Source organism: Bubalus kerabau, chromosome 7 (genome assembly GCF_029407905.1).
Source record: "Bubalus kerabau isolate K-KA32 ecotype Philippines breed swamp buffalo chromosome 7, PCC_UOA_SB_1v2, whole genome shotgun sequence".
Classification (NCBI taxonomy): Eukaryota; Metazoa; Chordata; class Mammalia; order Artiodactyla; family Bovidae; genus Bubalus; species Bubalus kerabau.
In genome coordinates this window covers 39,605,025-39,620,724 of record NC_073630.1, presented here as the reverse complement: position 1 = coordinate 39,620,724, position 15,700 = coordinate 39,605,025, and the positions used below count along the sequence as shown (strand labels likewise).

The following is a 15,700-nucleotide window of genomic DNA, read 5'->3' as shown; positions in this document are numbered from 1 at the left end:
TGTAGGAGTTTGATTTTTTCCTTTTATCATTTAGTGACATACCTAATAAATTCACAAAACATTTCCTGTTTTAATTTCTATGTATATATTGAACGGCATTGTAATTTGAATTTCCCTTATTATGGTTTATCTGTCTGTATGCATATCATCCCCAGTGCACATTAGGCATCTGCATGTGGACTGTGGCTTATTCCTCTGCAGAGGCCTTGAGGCGTTGATAGAACCTGTGACACAGTCCTCCTTCAGTGTCTGATGAGTCTGTGACTGTGAGTTTAAGCTGCAGGAAGAGCACAGAGGAAGAGAGATCGCAGGGGTAGCTGGAAATGCTGTTCTTGAACTCAAGAGGTAGAAAGAAGCTGGTAATAGAGATTAGGAAATAACTTATACATTTCATTTCATTTAATAAACGTGTGTATGACACTGTGTGCTGGGCATTACTATAAGTACTGCACAAATCAGAAACAATTTAATCCTCCTAACCACCCCAGGATCGTGAAGTAGAGGTGCTATTATTTTAGAAGAGAAAATGGAGGAAACGAGAGGATAAGGAGTTTTCGCGAGGCATACAGCTGGTAAGAGGCATGCCCCGCGGTGAGCTGTACTGAGGAACGCTGTGCCAAGCTTCCAGGGCCCTGGAGAGCATGATAGCCACCTGCCGCTCTCTGAATACCTGCCCTGTGCTGCTTTCCCTGCTCTAGGTGCTGCACTTGGGTTATCGTTTCATCCTCTCTGCAACCTCAGAGAGCAAATCTTGTTTCTCTTTTACAGGTAAAGCGCAGTGGGCCTTGATTCTCAGCAAAGAGCACAAGCATCTGAAACCAGTGTCTCTCTCTTCCAGCTGATTTTGCCGGATTCCATGAAAGTCCTGCCGGTGTACATGAACTGCCTGTTGAAGAACTGCGTGCTGCTCGGCAGACCCGAGATCTCCACAGACGAGCGGGCCTACCAGAGGCAGCTGGTCATGACCATGGGCGTGGCCGACTCGCAGCTCTTCTTTTACCCACAGCTTCTGCCCATAGTAAGTAGGAAGCGTGCTGTGGTGGCGCATTTCCTAGAGACGTCTGGGAGAGAATCATCGTTTGTTCTTAACCAGAAACTTCGGTGTCACGTGCCTCGCAGGCCTGAGACGGGCTCGGGGCGGGGCGCTCCAGCTCACGGAGCTGTCGGGTGACTGCGTCTCTGCCCTCATGCCCAGACAGGTCCTCTTTGACGGATTAGGCAGGCTGAACAGTCAGGAAGCCCAGCTTCAGTTGAAGAAATCTACTATGGCATGAAAGGCAACTGCTATATCTGTATGGACGTTGATAAACACAGATATGTTTGTTTTTAGACAGTGTATTAATTGAGAGTCACCACGTTTAATCAGAATGGCTCTGATGAGCCTTGTGCAGGCGCCCTCAGGGAATTTACCTGGTGATGTACTCTGCTTCTTTACTGAAGACAGCCCTGACGTGCCTAGGCTCCTTCCCCGCGAGACCTAGCAGGTTATAGCTGAGGGGTCAGAGCTGGGACAGCGAGGGGTGGTTTCTGACTCCTGGATCAAAACTCACGCCCAGGCTCTCAGTAGTAGTGCAATTAGGAAGAGTTAACGTACGTTTAAATAATTGATTTTCGGATAAAACTGGACTCCGCCAGAGAAGCTAGGACCCTGGGGAACACGGACATGACGTCTCACTAAGACCGACCGAAGTCGCGGTGCCCAACCTGTCAATAAACCCCGTGGGCAGCTCGCAGTCCTCTGCTGTGAGCTCGGCATCTGACAGTCTCTCCCTGTAGAGCGCCCTCTTCACCTGCTTCCCGGGTTGCTCTCCCGCTTCCCCGGCCTCTCCTGCGGCTGGCTTTGCTGGTTTACTCTGCTTTCCCTGCGGGCCCCCAGGGCTCAGGCCCCGGGACCCTTCTGCTGTCTGCGCACACAGCCTTGCGGGGGTCTGACCTGCGTTAGGCCAGCAGCCACAGTCTGTGCCGAGGCTCCAGCTCCAGTCCGCAGCCGGCACCGCCCTGAGCTCCGCAGCGCTGGCTGGAGCATCTGGGGCCCGTCTCCGTGAGCTGTGACGGGCATCGCCCCCGAGCGCGGTGGGCCTCCTCTCCTGCAGTCTTACCCCCCTGCGTCTGTCACCCTCTCTCCTTCCGGTTCCTCAGGACCAAAGGCCCACGCTCACCCTTTGGCTCTCTTCTTCCTCACCCACCACATCTCATCCGTCAGCACTCTTTCCACGCCCACTGTCACCACCCAGACTCCCAGCAGAGTCGCCTCTTCTAACAAGCCTGATTGCTGGCACCTGTCACTTTTTGGCACAGAAGTTAGAGTAACGCTGTTAAAATAACTGTCGGTTCATGGCCCTCCGCCCCTCAGAACACCTCAGGATTTCCCACTTCAGGAGAAGCCGACCTGCTTCCCGCCTGGGCCCCGCCCTGCTTTCTGTCTGACTCATCTTATTTCTCTCTCTCTGTACTCCAGCCACACTGGGCTCCTCTCTGACCCCTGAACGTCTGAGACAGTCCTGCGCCTCAGGCCCTCTACACCCGATGCCCCCCATCTGGAATGCCCACGGCCCCCGGCTCAGATGTTACCTTCTTAGCAAACCTCTGACTCCCCTGTTTAAAACTAACACCACCAGTGTGCTCTATCCCACTGCCCTGCTTCACAGCACTTAACACCTTCTAAATTTCTATATACTTAGGTTATCTGCTGTCCTTTCTTCCCTCCAAAACATGGTTAGCTATACAAGGTGGGGATAACTGTCTAATGACTAGAATGCCTGGCGCAGAGCAAGGACTCATTGAAGTGAGCTGGGAGGGAGGAGGGGGAAAAGGTAGGAGAGGAAGGAGGAAGCAGGAGGGCCTTCTGACTCTCGCCTCTGCCTCGCAGCACACCTTGGATGTCAAGAGCACCACGTTACCTGCTGCTATTCGCTGCTCTGAGACCCGTCTTTCAGAAGAAGGAATCTTCCTCTTGGCCAATGGTCTAAACATGTTCTTATGGTTGGGAGTAAGCAGCCCACCAGAACTGATTCAAGGAATCTTTAACGTGCCATCTCTTGCACATGTCAACACAGATATGGTAGGTATATTTTTTTTCTTTGCTTTGCAGTAATAAATTCTTAAATGCTTTTTGTTCATATGCAACCATGTATTATAGAGAAAACAATAAGGTCTGTAGTTCTATATAAGAGAATTTCATGTTTTAATGAATAACAATTTAGCTAGCATAAAGTTGTTTGTATAAAGTATTATCCGACAACCAAATTACATGACTTTAATAGAGACTGCTGACACTACCAGAGCATTTCCTATTTGTTAGTCACTGTGCTCCAAATACTTTAAACACAGTATTTCATTTAATTCTTGTAACAAATTGGTGAGATAGATACTAGTATCAACATTTTCTAGACATCTCCAGAGAGGCGTAGAGACAAGTTCTTTCAGTAGTAAGTGGCAGAGGTGGGAAGTGAGTTTGGTCTTAGGCTCTGGGCTCGTCCCTGGTGCTGAACTACATATTCACAAGGATTTGGAAGCTGTCGTACACGTTTAGCTACAGATATGACCACCCCACAAAAACAGTTATACACCCTTCTGTTTCATTTATTTCAAAAGAGATTTTAGATTTGATGTGGAATGAACACAAATGATGTTCTTCTTAAACTATAATTTCTGGTTTTCCTAGCATACTCTGAGAATCACTGACTGCATACCTTATTTGCAAACCATCGTGTGAGCCCCACTGCTGTGATGGTTGTCTTCCTCTGCTTGACTGGATTCCCTATGAATTCAGATGCAGAATGCAGCAGAGAATTTGTTCCCTGAGTCCTCACTCATGTTTTGGCAGATGGCTTAAGGCTTTAATTTCTGGTATGAAGGTAGACACATAGCATCTGGAGGAGAAGTCTGGATTAAAATTTCAGGTTAAATAGATAACGTGGTCAGTTTAAAGAGCTGCATATCTATTATGAATGTAAAAATATTTTTTTAAAGAAGTTAAAGGTATCCATTAAGAGGCTCATTTTAAGATGAAGATTTAGAAATAGTAAGATGTTTGCATGTGGTTGAAATTAAGAATGATTAGAAATGCAATTTCTTAAAAATTAAAGTTCAGTGGGCAAAGAACTATGAGCATGAAGAATGTTTATATAAAATTTAAGGAAGCCTCCTTTTATGTCATATATTAAATATTAAATTTCACATTAAATTTAAATTTCACATATAAATGTTAATGCATATTTGTTGAATATAGATATGGAGTAGCCAAAGTCTGTCCACCACAAAGCAACAGATTGCTAGGTTTGTGCTTATGTCTCCATATTTCTTCTCAACCTTCTTCAAAAAGTAAGACAAAAAAACAAATATTGCTTTCTTTTTAGAGGCAGTTGGCACTTTGAGACATATACGTAAAGTATACTTATTTTATGTTTGTTTTTTAAATAAAATTAAAAAATAGTCTTAAATGTCAAGAGAATACATAGAGGGTGTGGAATGTGAATATAAATAATGAATTTCTTGCCCTTTTTTTTTTTTTTTAAACAACTCCTGTGAAAAATATTGGCTATGATTTTTTCCTGGGATGTGTGACTTTTTGGTAAAATGGACAGTTCACTTTTCCAGTGACTAACTCACAGATGTTGTCTTAGCTCTTGGTATCTCCTTGCTTAGAAGTAAGCATTAACATTTACTGTCTTAATGAAAGAAATCTAAGTCCAGATCTCTCATGTCCTCCGGGGGCCGCATGCAGTGGGTGCTATCTTTTATATACCATTACCCAGATTTCAGGGAAATTTGAGGCCACATTCCCTCTGAGAAGTCAGCATTTGGTGGTTTGTCTGAATGTTGGGATAGTGGTATTTGGATGGCATTTTCCACTTGGGGTTAATGCCTTAGGATCCTGCCACTGATCCACTGAAGGAATGAGGTATATCCTTCTCTCATAACACAGCCTTGAAATATCCATCTTGCAAAGGAATTAATATCATGGTGAGTTGACATTCTTTGCAACAATCATATACTGTTTGTGTCAAATTATGCTGATATGTATGAATCATTTTTAATGCATTTTTATTTCACATTTTTGGTTTTTAGGTAGATGAATTAAGCCAACAGCGTGGAAGGATGTTTTTTAACTTTACATTCTAATAATCTCATTCTGCTTCTATCTAAATGTTATAAGTTGTACTGAAACTTAAACTTTATTTTCCTTAAATTTAGACATTATTGCCTGAGTTGGGAAATCCATACTCACAAACACTCAGAATGATAATGGGTATTATCCAACAAAAGCGGCCATATTCAATGAAGGTAAAAATGAGATTTTCTTCTTTCTTCAAGTGTTTTGATTTCCTTACAGACTTTAAAATGCATGTCCTATATTTTTATAACATGATTTCTGATAAAAAACTCACAATCTCTGAGTACACCTACCTACCTGTCAACCATACACATACAAAAATAACTATCACCATGCATTAACTATGGATTATCTTACTAAGTATTAACTTAGAAACAATTGATATTATTAAGTCTTTGAAATGACTTTTCCTTCAATGCTTAAAATTATAGAAGTATAAAAGCATTTGTTAAATTTGACTTTTACAGCTTTTGATTTATTATCTCTGAAAAATTTTGTTATCCTAGTCCTTCCAAGCTTTTTTTGAGTGTGAGTAAAAGAATTTAAAATGTCTGTTAGGAAAATTATGCCTTGTTGCTAAGTGCCAAGTACTCACCCCTGTCTTCCTTTTGAAGCTCAATAGTAGAATTGCCTGGAATGTACAGATGACAGTGGTCTATTACTGTACAACCTCCTGTGCAGGACACTCAGCTGCAGGCAGGCCTCTACAAGAACCAGGGCATTGTGGGGCTATTGTTCCCCCGAAACATAAATATTATGTCAGTTTATATCAATGTTCTTTACCATGATAGATACTCGTGCACGCAAACGTCAACTTTAGTAGAACTTTTGGAAAGTTGAATAAAGAGCTTTATAATCTCTAGGACATCTGGGTAAACAAAACCTTTCCAGAACTGTTTTTACATCACTACTTGGGTTCAGTTTTAGGGCAGGACCTAGAGATGGCAGAGAAGGCTCAAACTAAACATGTTCTTCACACAACACTCTGAACACCCTGGAGACATGTGATGAAACCTTAGGGTCGTATGCCACACAGATTGACCAGAACTAGTGTTCAGCATGCACAGCGAGGACGATCCACCCTTGTCCTAGTGGCTGCATCTCCACAGCTGGCCCCAAATTGCAGAGAAGGAGCCAGACTAAACGTGGTGATCACCCCTGTGCTCAGTAACCCCTTCTTCCAGGAAAAAAGAAAGCCCTTTCCTCTCCTCTGCTCCCTGATCTGCTTATCAAGGTCATGTCAGCTTTGGTTATTAAAATATCTAAGGTAGTCGCCAAATATGATAAGTAAATAAAATATAAGAAGTTATATAATATTAATACTAATTTTAGCTTAAATGATTTTTTTTATGTGCTACTTGCAAATGTATCTCTGTTTGAAAAAATCCTTGACATTTTCAGGGTTTCAAAGAATTTGAAAATCTAAAATCCAGAAATGTGAGAGCTGAAGGAATCCAGGAGATGCCTGGTCCCCCGCAGGCTCTCAGCTGCCGTTGCTGCTTAGCAGACGTGAAAAGGAGTGCGCTCACCTGGTCAGGGCGCACAGCTAGGTCACAACAGACACGGGCCCGGCCTGGCTGTTCAGTCCATGCACTTGGTTTTACATCTTCTTCTCCAGCCTTTGAAAATGGATCATACAAAGGAAATGGAAACACACTTAAAGAGTCTTTATATCTTTGAAAGAGTCCAGATTGACTAGGAGGAGAAAAGGGTCAAGGATAGCAAAATCAAACGAGAAGGCATTGCTACCTTCTCGATTATGCTAGTTAGTTTTTCAGAGAATCAGCCCTCTTAGAGCTCACTGTCGGCACAGTCTTACATTTGTGGGAGAATTAAAAAAAAAAGATTTCTATCACAGTGTATTCCCAGATTACCTAAATCAAATGCTTTACTGAAATTCTAGTCCTGCCCTGCTCATGGTTCTCCAGGCTCCAAAATATCTCTCCTTCCTCTTGTGTTTCCTAGAATACTCCCTCCCCACTGGCTCCTTTCCAGTTTACAAGCTGTTGTCACATCTTCCTTCTTTGAAGCTGCTGCTTCTCCAAGATGCTGCTCCCTTTTCCTTTTTATCCCACAAACTTTGTACTGAACACTAGAAACATAGCAGGCATTTTACCACCATGCTTCCTGCAATGTTAATAACTGCTTGTAATTTCCTTCTTCCCAGCTCCAGTTTTCCCTGAACTGCCAAACTGCTAAAGACATGTTATTCTCAACCCCTTTACAGGATTGAGTACTACTACTTTCCTCAATGTTTCTCTTCTGTCCGCTTTCAAGACATCATACTCCTGATTCTTTCTCACTGACCTTTTTCCTTTGGCTTCTCTTCATTCATCTGCCCCTTAGGACGAGTTGCGTTCTCCTAAGTTATACCCATGGCGCTCTCTCATTCAGCATACTCCTTCTGGGCCATCCTGATCACTGCCGCCATTTATCTGTGCCCTGTGAAACAGGCAATGTGAAAGAAGAAAATGCATTTTGAAGTACAGTAATTCTGTAAGCACTGGTAACATGGCCCAGAGAATATCCCATTTAGACCAGTTGGATTAACCAATCCTTCCACGGAGAGGGCACACAGGAACCTGCGGGGGAGACCAGCAGTGACCATTTTATAGTTCTCTCCCCTCCCCACCCCACCCCACAGAGCTGTGTCCCTCCCTGTGGAAACACTGAGGGGAATAACACACAGATTCCCAGTCCCTCCCAATATACTTTCTCCTCTGACGTGGGTGGTGTATCCATGAGAAAACTACCAGCGTGTCAAGACGCCATATCCACCACTTCTATAAATGCAGTTCCCTGAGACTTTCCACCAAGTGCTGGGTGATCCAGCTTTGTAGAGACTCAAATGCCAGAGCAGGACATTAATTCCTTTACCTTAAAGATGAGTTTCTTCCAAGGTTGAAATTCATCCCCTCTTCTATTTCCTACTTCAGATTATGGCCAGATGCACACATCAGAGAAGGTTTTACAGTGACCACTACATGTAAACCAAAAACTAAATAAATGAATGGCAGTACCCCCAGATGAGCAATATGAACTTCCATTAATTTCCATAGAAAAATTAAATTCTAAGGAAATTAGGGCCTCAAATCCTTCCCTCCATGGTGTTTTTATTCTGCCCAGTCTCAGCCTGAGCTGTCTCACTGAGGCCAGACCCACATTGGTGTTGCCCATAGCAGACAACGGTAGAGTCCTAGCGGCACCTGGGGAAAGGTGGAGAAGACAATTTACTTGTGTAAATTTCTCTTTTTGAGAAAATTGCCTTGGTTTCAGGCTCACCAGGATGCACACTTTCAACTCCTTGGCGATGTTCCCATGGGAGGGGCTAGTTTCTTTCCCCTCATCAGATGGAATATGACTCTGCACACTGCTGTTGCAGTGTCAGCTCCCAGGGCCTGGCACGGACCAGCCAAGACGTCACGTGTGTCTGTTATCCATGTGGAATTAGCCAGCCCGAAACAGTAGCTGCACCCAGCCGATACGGAATGTGCCTTCCTCGGCGTAGCGGGTGTGAAGCTGGTAGCTGCAGGCACTTTGGGTGGTTTCACCAGGCAAAAGGAAGTGAGAGATGATGCCCTGGTTCTTCTTAATTATACAGGTGGTAGATGGAGACAGTGTTTTGCACATCTGTCTCCACTAACCACACACACAGCTCAACAGATATCAAATTCTGACCTTTCTGATTATTTGCTTTAACTTCTTGAAATACAAGTGAGTAAGTGGGTCAGCAGAAGAGCTGAGAGAATTCATGACAAACTACCTTTTTCTGGGCTTCCTCCCCATGGGTCTCTCCCTCTAGAGCAGTACTGTCCAGTAATGTAAGCTGCACATTAATTCTATACTTTGTAGCAGCCACAATTAAAATGAAAAACAATTTTGATAAGGTTTTAACTTATCCAAAATATTACCATTTCCACATGTAATCAGTATAAAATTATTTTGAATATTTTAAGATTAATTTCAGTAGTTTAAGAACATTATCTTTTCCATCTGTCTCCTTTGCAGCTACACTGCCTCATTCAGGTCTTGACTGTCTCCCACCTTAGATGCTTCCAGCTGCCCCCTGTCTAGTTTCCCTCATCCCCCTAGTGAATGCTATGCACCATAGCCAGTTGTTCTTCATCAGCTTCATTGAATCACATTTCCTACAAAAACCGAAACACATCACCTCCCATGGACTTCTAGAAGTGTGTGCTAATTTACCTGCCATCCAGGACTGTGTATTTGGCATGTGGTTCCCCAGTAGAATGCTAACACCATACTCCCACATCCTTAAGGAAATCTACATTCTTAAGGAAATCCTACCCTGTCCTTTAAGGTTCCGCGAGTCACTGCCATTGTGAAGCCATTTCCAGCATTCTGCTTGTGTTTCATTGTTGCCACTTACATGTCTTGATTTTTGTGGCTTTGTACTCAATGCCTCTCTCCACTCTGGGTAACAGGCACTTTCCTATCCTCCTCCAAGGCCTCATAAACAACAGACATGTAATTCTGGTGGAACTGAAGCATGCAGAATTGAGCCACATTCAGGAAATGTTTATAACTAGCTGCCTTGTTGTTTTCTTCCTAGCTGACGATAGTCAAGCAGCGAGAACAGCCAGAAATGGTTTTCCGACAGTTCCTGGTAGAAGACAAAGGACTTTATGGAGGATCATCCTACGTGGATTTCCTTTGTTGTGTTCACAAGGAGATCTGTCAGCTGCTTAATTAACAGAATCTTCTCTGTTGTTAATACTGCCTTTCTAAGGAGACACTCTCCTTCTTGGTGCCTAATTCTCTGGATAGTAACAGTCTAGTTTTGATTTCTTGCTCATTTTCAGAATAGCTTTCCAAGACGGCATTTTAGAACTTCAGCTTTGGTGCTCAGGTATAAAGCCAACTGAGGTACAATTGTACCGTAAAGGGAACAGTCTATTTCTGATTGCACAATTTAAAAAAATGATGCAGTTTGCATTTCATGAAAGGCATAGTTTACAGAATTGTAAACATTCTCAGTTTTCTTTCTTTGTGCTAGACATATAAATTATTTTTCAAAATGTATAGATTTGGGGTAAAAAGTTGTCTCAGTTCCTCTCCCATTTACAGTAAGGGATAAAAAAAACTTAATTTTTACATTATACTTAATTTTTTTAAAACAATATAACCCCATTGAACATTTTTCAACTTAAGGTTTGCATAGCAGACTTTTAAATAACCTTGGAATCTATTTTGTGGAACAATTTGTGTTCTACGTTTTTTTCATAATTACATGTTGTGTATGTTAAGACTATTTTCCAGTTGTTATTTTGTCTGTAAAACTGTCTTTGTCAATATTCTTCATCGTTCCCTGTACAATTTTGATGGTTTCTACCTGTATATAATGGATCTTAACCAGTATCAATAAATCACTTCATATGCTCTTACCTACCAGGTAGAATTCATTAGGTATTTTGAGGTTTTAAAAGAAACTCCAGTACTTTGGCTACCTCATGCGAAGAGTTGACTCATTGGAAAAGACTGATGCTGGGAGGGATTGGGGGCAGGAGGAAAAGGGGAAAACAGAGGATGAGATGGCTGGATGGCATCACTGACTCGATGGATGTGAGTCTGAGTGAACTCCGGGAGTTGGTGATGGACAGGGAGGCCCGGCGATTCATGGGGTCGCAAAGAGTCAGACACGACTGAGCAACTGAACTGAACTGAACTGAAAAGAAATAAGAGTGGTAGTTAAAGTGTCTTGGAAAAAGTTGGATGGATGGATCACTAAAAAAATAAGTTTTGGGGGTGAGTTGGGAAGAATTAGGTAAATAAATAATGTCAGACAGTGTACTCAAGAAAGGCAATTATAAGTTCTCCAATGAGTCTTGGTGAGCAAAATAAATAAAAACAGGACCATTATTAATGAATATACATAAACCTAGGAGAGTAGCTTTGAGTGATGTGACACAGGTATCTGTCTTTCTCACTCCTGCTGAACTCTGATGTCAGTGATGTGAGTAATTAATAAGACCTAAAGTACACTGAATACATACAATGTTCCAAGAACTGCACTGGCTGCTCTGTGAACATCTCCACCTTCATTCCTCACAGTAAGCATAATCAGCCCCATTCACAGATGAAGAAACAAGCTTGAAATGGCTAAGGATTTCATCTGTGATTACATCTCAGACATCCGAGAGTGTGAAGTCAAGTGGGCCTTAGGAGTCATTAGTATGAACAAAGCTAGTGGAGGTGATGGCATTCCAGTTGAGCTATTTAAAATCCTAGGAGATGATGTTGTTCAAGTGCTGCACTCAATATGTCAGCAAATTTGGAAAACTCAGCAGTGGCCACAGGACTGGAAAAGGTCAGTTTTCATTCCGATCCCAAAGAAAGGCAGTGCCAAAGAATGCTCAACATACCACAGAGTTGTACTCATTTCACATGCTAGTGAAGTTATGCTCAAAATCCCTCAGCAGCATGTGAACCAAGAACTCCCAGATGTATATAATACAAGCTTGGTTTCAAAGAAGCAGGGGAACCAGAGATCAAGATGCCAACATTTGTTGGATCACGGAGAAAGCAAGGGAGTTCCAGAAAAACATTGATTTCTGCTTCCTTCATTACACGAAAGCCTTTGACTCTGTGGATCACAATGAACTGTAGAAAATTCTTAAAAGAGATGGCAACACCAGACCACCTTACTTATCTCCTGAGAAACCTGTATGAAGGTCAAGAAGCAAAAGTTAGAACTGGACATGGAACAACAGACTGGTTCAAAATTGGGAAAAGAGTATGTCAAGGCTGTATACTGTCACCCTGTTTATTTAACTTCTATACAGAGTTGTTGTTCAGTCACCCAGTCATGTCTGACTCTTTGTGACCCCATGGACTGCAGCACACCTGGCCTCCCTGTCCTTCACCATTTCCTGGAGTTTGTACATCATGTGAAATGCCAGGCTGGATGAATCACAAGCTGGAATCAAGACTGCCAAGAGAAGTATCAACAAGCTGAGATATGCAGATGATACCATCCTAATGGCAGAAAGCAAAGAGAAACTAAAGATCCTTTTGATGAAGGTGAAAGAGGAGAGTGAAAAATCTGGCTTAAAACTCAACTTTCAAAACACTAAGATCATGGCATACAGTCCCATCACTTCATAGCAGATAGATGGGGGGGAAAATGGAAACAGTAACAGGCTTTATTTTCTTGGGCTCCAAAATTAACTGTAGGCCGTCTGACTGCAGCCATGAAATTAAAAGACACTTGTTCCTTGGAAAGAAAGCTGTGACAAAAGTAGACAAGTGTATTAAAAAAACAGAGACATCATTTTGCCGAGAAAGGTTCATATAAGTCAAAGCCATGGCTTTTCCAGTAGTCATGTATGGATGTGAGAGCCAGACCAGAAAGAAAGCTGAGCACCGAAGAACTGATGCTTTCGAACTGTGGTGTTGGAGAAGCCTCTAGACAGTCCCCTGGACTGCAAAGAGATCAAACCAATCAATCCTAAGGAAATCAACCCTGAATATTCACTGGAAGGATGGATGCTGAAGCTGAAGCTTCAATACTTTGTCCACCTAATGCAGAGTAGACTCAATGGAAGAGACCCTGATGATGGGAAAGATGGAGGGCAGGAGGAGAAGGGGGCGGCAGAAGATGAGATGGTTGGATACCATTATTGACTCTGGTCATGTGCTTGAGCAAACTCTGGGAGACAGTGAAGGACAGGGAAGCCTGGCGTGCTGCAGTACATGGAGTCACAAAGATTTGGTCACGACTTAGCAACTGAATAACAAGAAGCCTAACATGGTATGCTTTAAAATTTGTAGATATCATGAAATTGAGAAAAATAACAAATATAACAGGATTGAAATCTTCCCACAAGTCAGCCAATTGCATAATGTTTCAGATCAATTTGGAATAGTTTTAATAAGAAGAAATGTAAGAGTCTGAACTTGTGTCCAAAAAATAAATGTACATGAAGCTGCTTCTTAGGGGGGAAAAAAACTGAGTTATTTAAAAGAGAATGTCGGAGGTCTGTCAATATGAACCTATAGGAGGATGAATGCATATATGATCCAGAGCTACTTTTTTTTTTTTTTAACAAGGATAGTTCATCAAGTAAGTACAGCAGCCTCCCACTCCACTCTGAGGTGAGACTACAGTTAGGTGAGTTTCAGTTCCAGGCACCATGCTGTACATGAAACAGAAGCCCAGTCCACATCCCTTAATTCACTTGAAGACAGTCTAATAGATCAGCCAAGAGGGCAGAGAAAAAATACACTGAGCTTGCTTCTTTACAGGCACCACAAAATTACAGCTATCTGCAGAACTACTACTGATGAAAAAGACCAGAATCTACCAGAAAGGATATACAACTAAAGATAAAGCAGAACCACAAGGAGATGGGTAGGAGGGATGGAGTCAAGATACAGTCAAGTCTCATAACTCTGGGTGGGCAGCCTACAAATGGGAGAACGCTGGCTGCAGAGCTTCTCCTACAGAAGTCAGAGGTCTGCGCCCCACGCTGGGCTCCCCGGATCAGGGGCCCCACATGGAACAGGAGCTCCCAGGGTATCTGACTGTGAAGGCCAGCAGGGCTTCCTTTCAGGAGTCCCTGAGGGCTGAGGAACACAGACTCCACTCTGAAAGGGCACACACAGGCTCTCACGTGCTCCGGGACCCCGGGGCAGAAGCAGGAATTTGGTAGGAACTTTGGCCAGACTTACAAGAGTCTCCCAGAGAGGCAGGAGGCAATGCAGCTCCCCCACCGTGAGAACGAAGACAAGGGCAGTCATTCTGGGAGGGCCTGTTGTGCCAGGCGGACACTGTGCTGGCGGGCGCCACTGTGGAACCCTCCCTCTAGTTTCAGTTTCAGGACTAGCCCTGCTCCCACCCAACATCCTGCAGTTGTCAGGCTGGGATGCCTCAGGCCCAGCAGCTGACAGCCTCACCATCAGGAGACAGGCTGATTGAAGATCCTCAGGGCACAATTTGCCCACTGGGCGGCCCAGGACACAGCTCCATCCACTAGGGCAGCAGGCAATAGACCTGCACCAGGGCTTTCAAGCCAGAGACCCTAGGACCCAGGCCCCCCCGCCCCCCACCAAGGAGCAGACGCCAGCCAAAAGAAAACTGCAGCTCTGACAGCAAGCTACACAAACTTCAGGACCCCCCGTGACCCTACACCCAACCATGTCAGGAACCAGCCCTGATTACCTGCAATCCAACACAGCTCTGGGACACCTGGGCTCTGCAACCAGACTGCAGGACCCGTTCTGTCTGCCAGTAGGTCAGCACTAGCCAGGACCTTTGTACCCACGAGTGGATGGGCAACAGCCTGGGGTCTCTTGGACAGACTCCACCCACTAATGAGCCAGCATTAGCCACGGGCCCCCCTAGGTTCTGCAGTCAATCACCCTGTGACCCAGACCTGAGCTAAGTAAAGGTAGAAAAAAATAAATCTTTCTTGGACTTATCAGGAGATGGCCCAAATCAATAAAATTAGAAACGGAAAAGGAGAAGTTGCAACCAACACCACAGAAATGCAAAGGATCATAAGAGATTACTAGAACTACATGCCAATACCATGGGTCACCTAGCAAAAATGAACAAATCCCTAAAAAAATAGTCTCCCAAGTGTGAAACTTGAAGAAACAGAAAACATGAACAGACCAATTACCAGTAGTGAAATGAATCACTAATAAAAAAAAATAAAAATAATATGACATATAACCTGTGTCACACCACTCAAACAACAACAACAACAAAGAATAGTACACGACCTATAGAATTCTCAGGTGAATTCTATCAAACATTTAGATAAGAATTAACACCTATCCTTCTAAAACTATTCCAAAAAACTCAACAGAAGGAATGGTTACGAACTCATTCTATGAGGCCAGTATCACCCTGATACAAAAACCAGATTAAAAAAAAAAAAAAATCAGGCCAATATCACTGATGAACATATATGAAAAAGTCCTCAAAAAAATTACTAGCAAACCAAATACAATAATAAATTAAAAGGGTCATATACCATGATCAAGTGGGATTTAACCCAAGGATACAAAGTTTTCAATATCCACAAAATTAATATGATACCCCACATGAACAAACTGATAACACAATTATCTCAAAAGATACACAAATGTATCTTTTGACAAAATTCAACATCTACTTAGGATAAAAAATCTTCAGAAATTGGGCAAAGGGAACATACCTCAACATAATAAAGGTCATACATGACAACCCACAGCTAACATCATACTCAACTATGAAAACTGAAAGCATTTCCTCTAAGATCAGAAGACAATGAGGCCCACTCTCACCACTTTCATTCAACACTGCTGAAAGTCATAGCTACAGCAATCAAACAAGAAATAAAAGAAATCTAAATTGGAAAAGAAGCAGTAAAAAAAAAAAACAATTAACACTACTTGCAGGTATCATACTATATAAAGAAAATCCTCAAGATGTCACTAAAAAACTGCTGCTGCTGCTGCTGCTAAGTTGCTTCAGTCGTGTCCAACTCTGTGCGACCCCATAGACAGCAGCCCACCAGGCTCCCCCATCCCTGGGATTTTCCAGGCAAGAACACTGGAATGGGCTGCAGTAAAGGA

The 15,700-nt window shown here is 43.0% G+C and overlaps 1 protein-coding gene and 1 long non-coding RNA gene across 6 annotated transcripts in view; one reads left to right on the top strand and one right to left on the bottom strand.

Annotated features, from left to right (window-relative positions):
* SEC24D (SEC24 homolog D, COPII coat complex component) overlaps positions 1-10,521 on the top strand; it is a 115,479-nt gene extending 104,958 nt beyond the window's left edge. For 2 of the 4 annotated variants that reach the window (XM_055588044.1, XM_055588045.1), the window contains exons 20-23: positions 839-1,018; positions 2,870-3,061; positions 5,197-5,286; positions 9,690-10,521. In XM_055588044.1, the coding sequence (XP_055444019.1) occupies positions 839-1,018; positions 2,870-3,061; positions 5,197-5,286; positions 9,690-9,830 (603 nt within the window). In that variant the 3' untranslated portion in view covers positions 9,831-10,521. Of the gene's footprint in view, positions 1-838; positions 1,019-2,869; positions 3,062-5,196; positions 5,287-6,517; positions 7,423-9,689 lie in introns of those variants that run through there. The other 2 variants (XM_055588042.1, XM_055588043.1) reach the window with 2 other exon arrangements.
* Positions 6,595-8,489, bottom strand: LOC129657666 (uncharacterized). Of its 2 annotated transcripts, none has more exons than XR_008716960.1 (3): positions 8,399-8,489; positions 7,424-7,558; positions 6,595-6,735 (listed from the first exon to the last, which is right to left on the bottom strand). It is a non-coding gene; the product is annotated as an uncharacterized LOC129657666 (long non-coding RNA). The 2 variants fall into 2 exon arrangements; XR_008716959.1 differs by lacking the exon at positions 8,399-8,489 and adding an exon at positions 7,994-8,089.
* Positions 10,522-15,700: the final 5,179 nt, after the last annotated feature.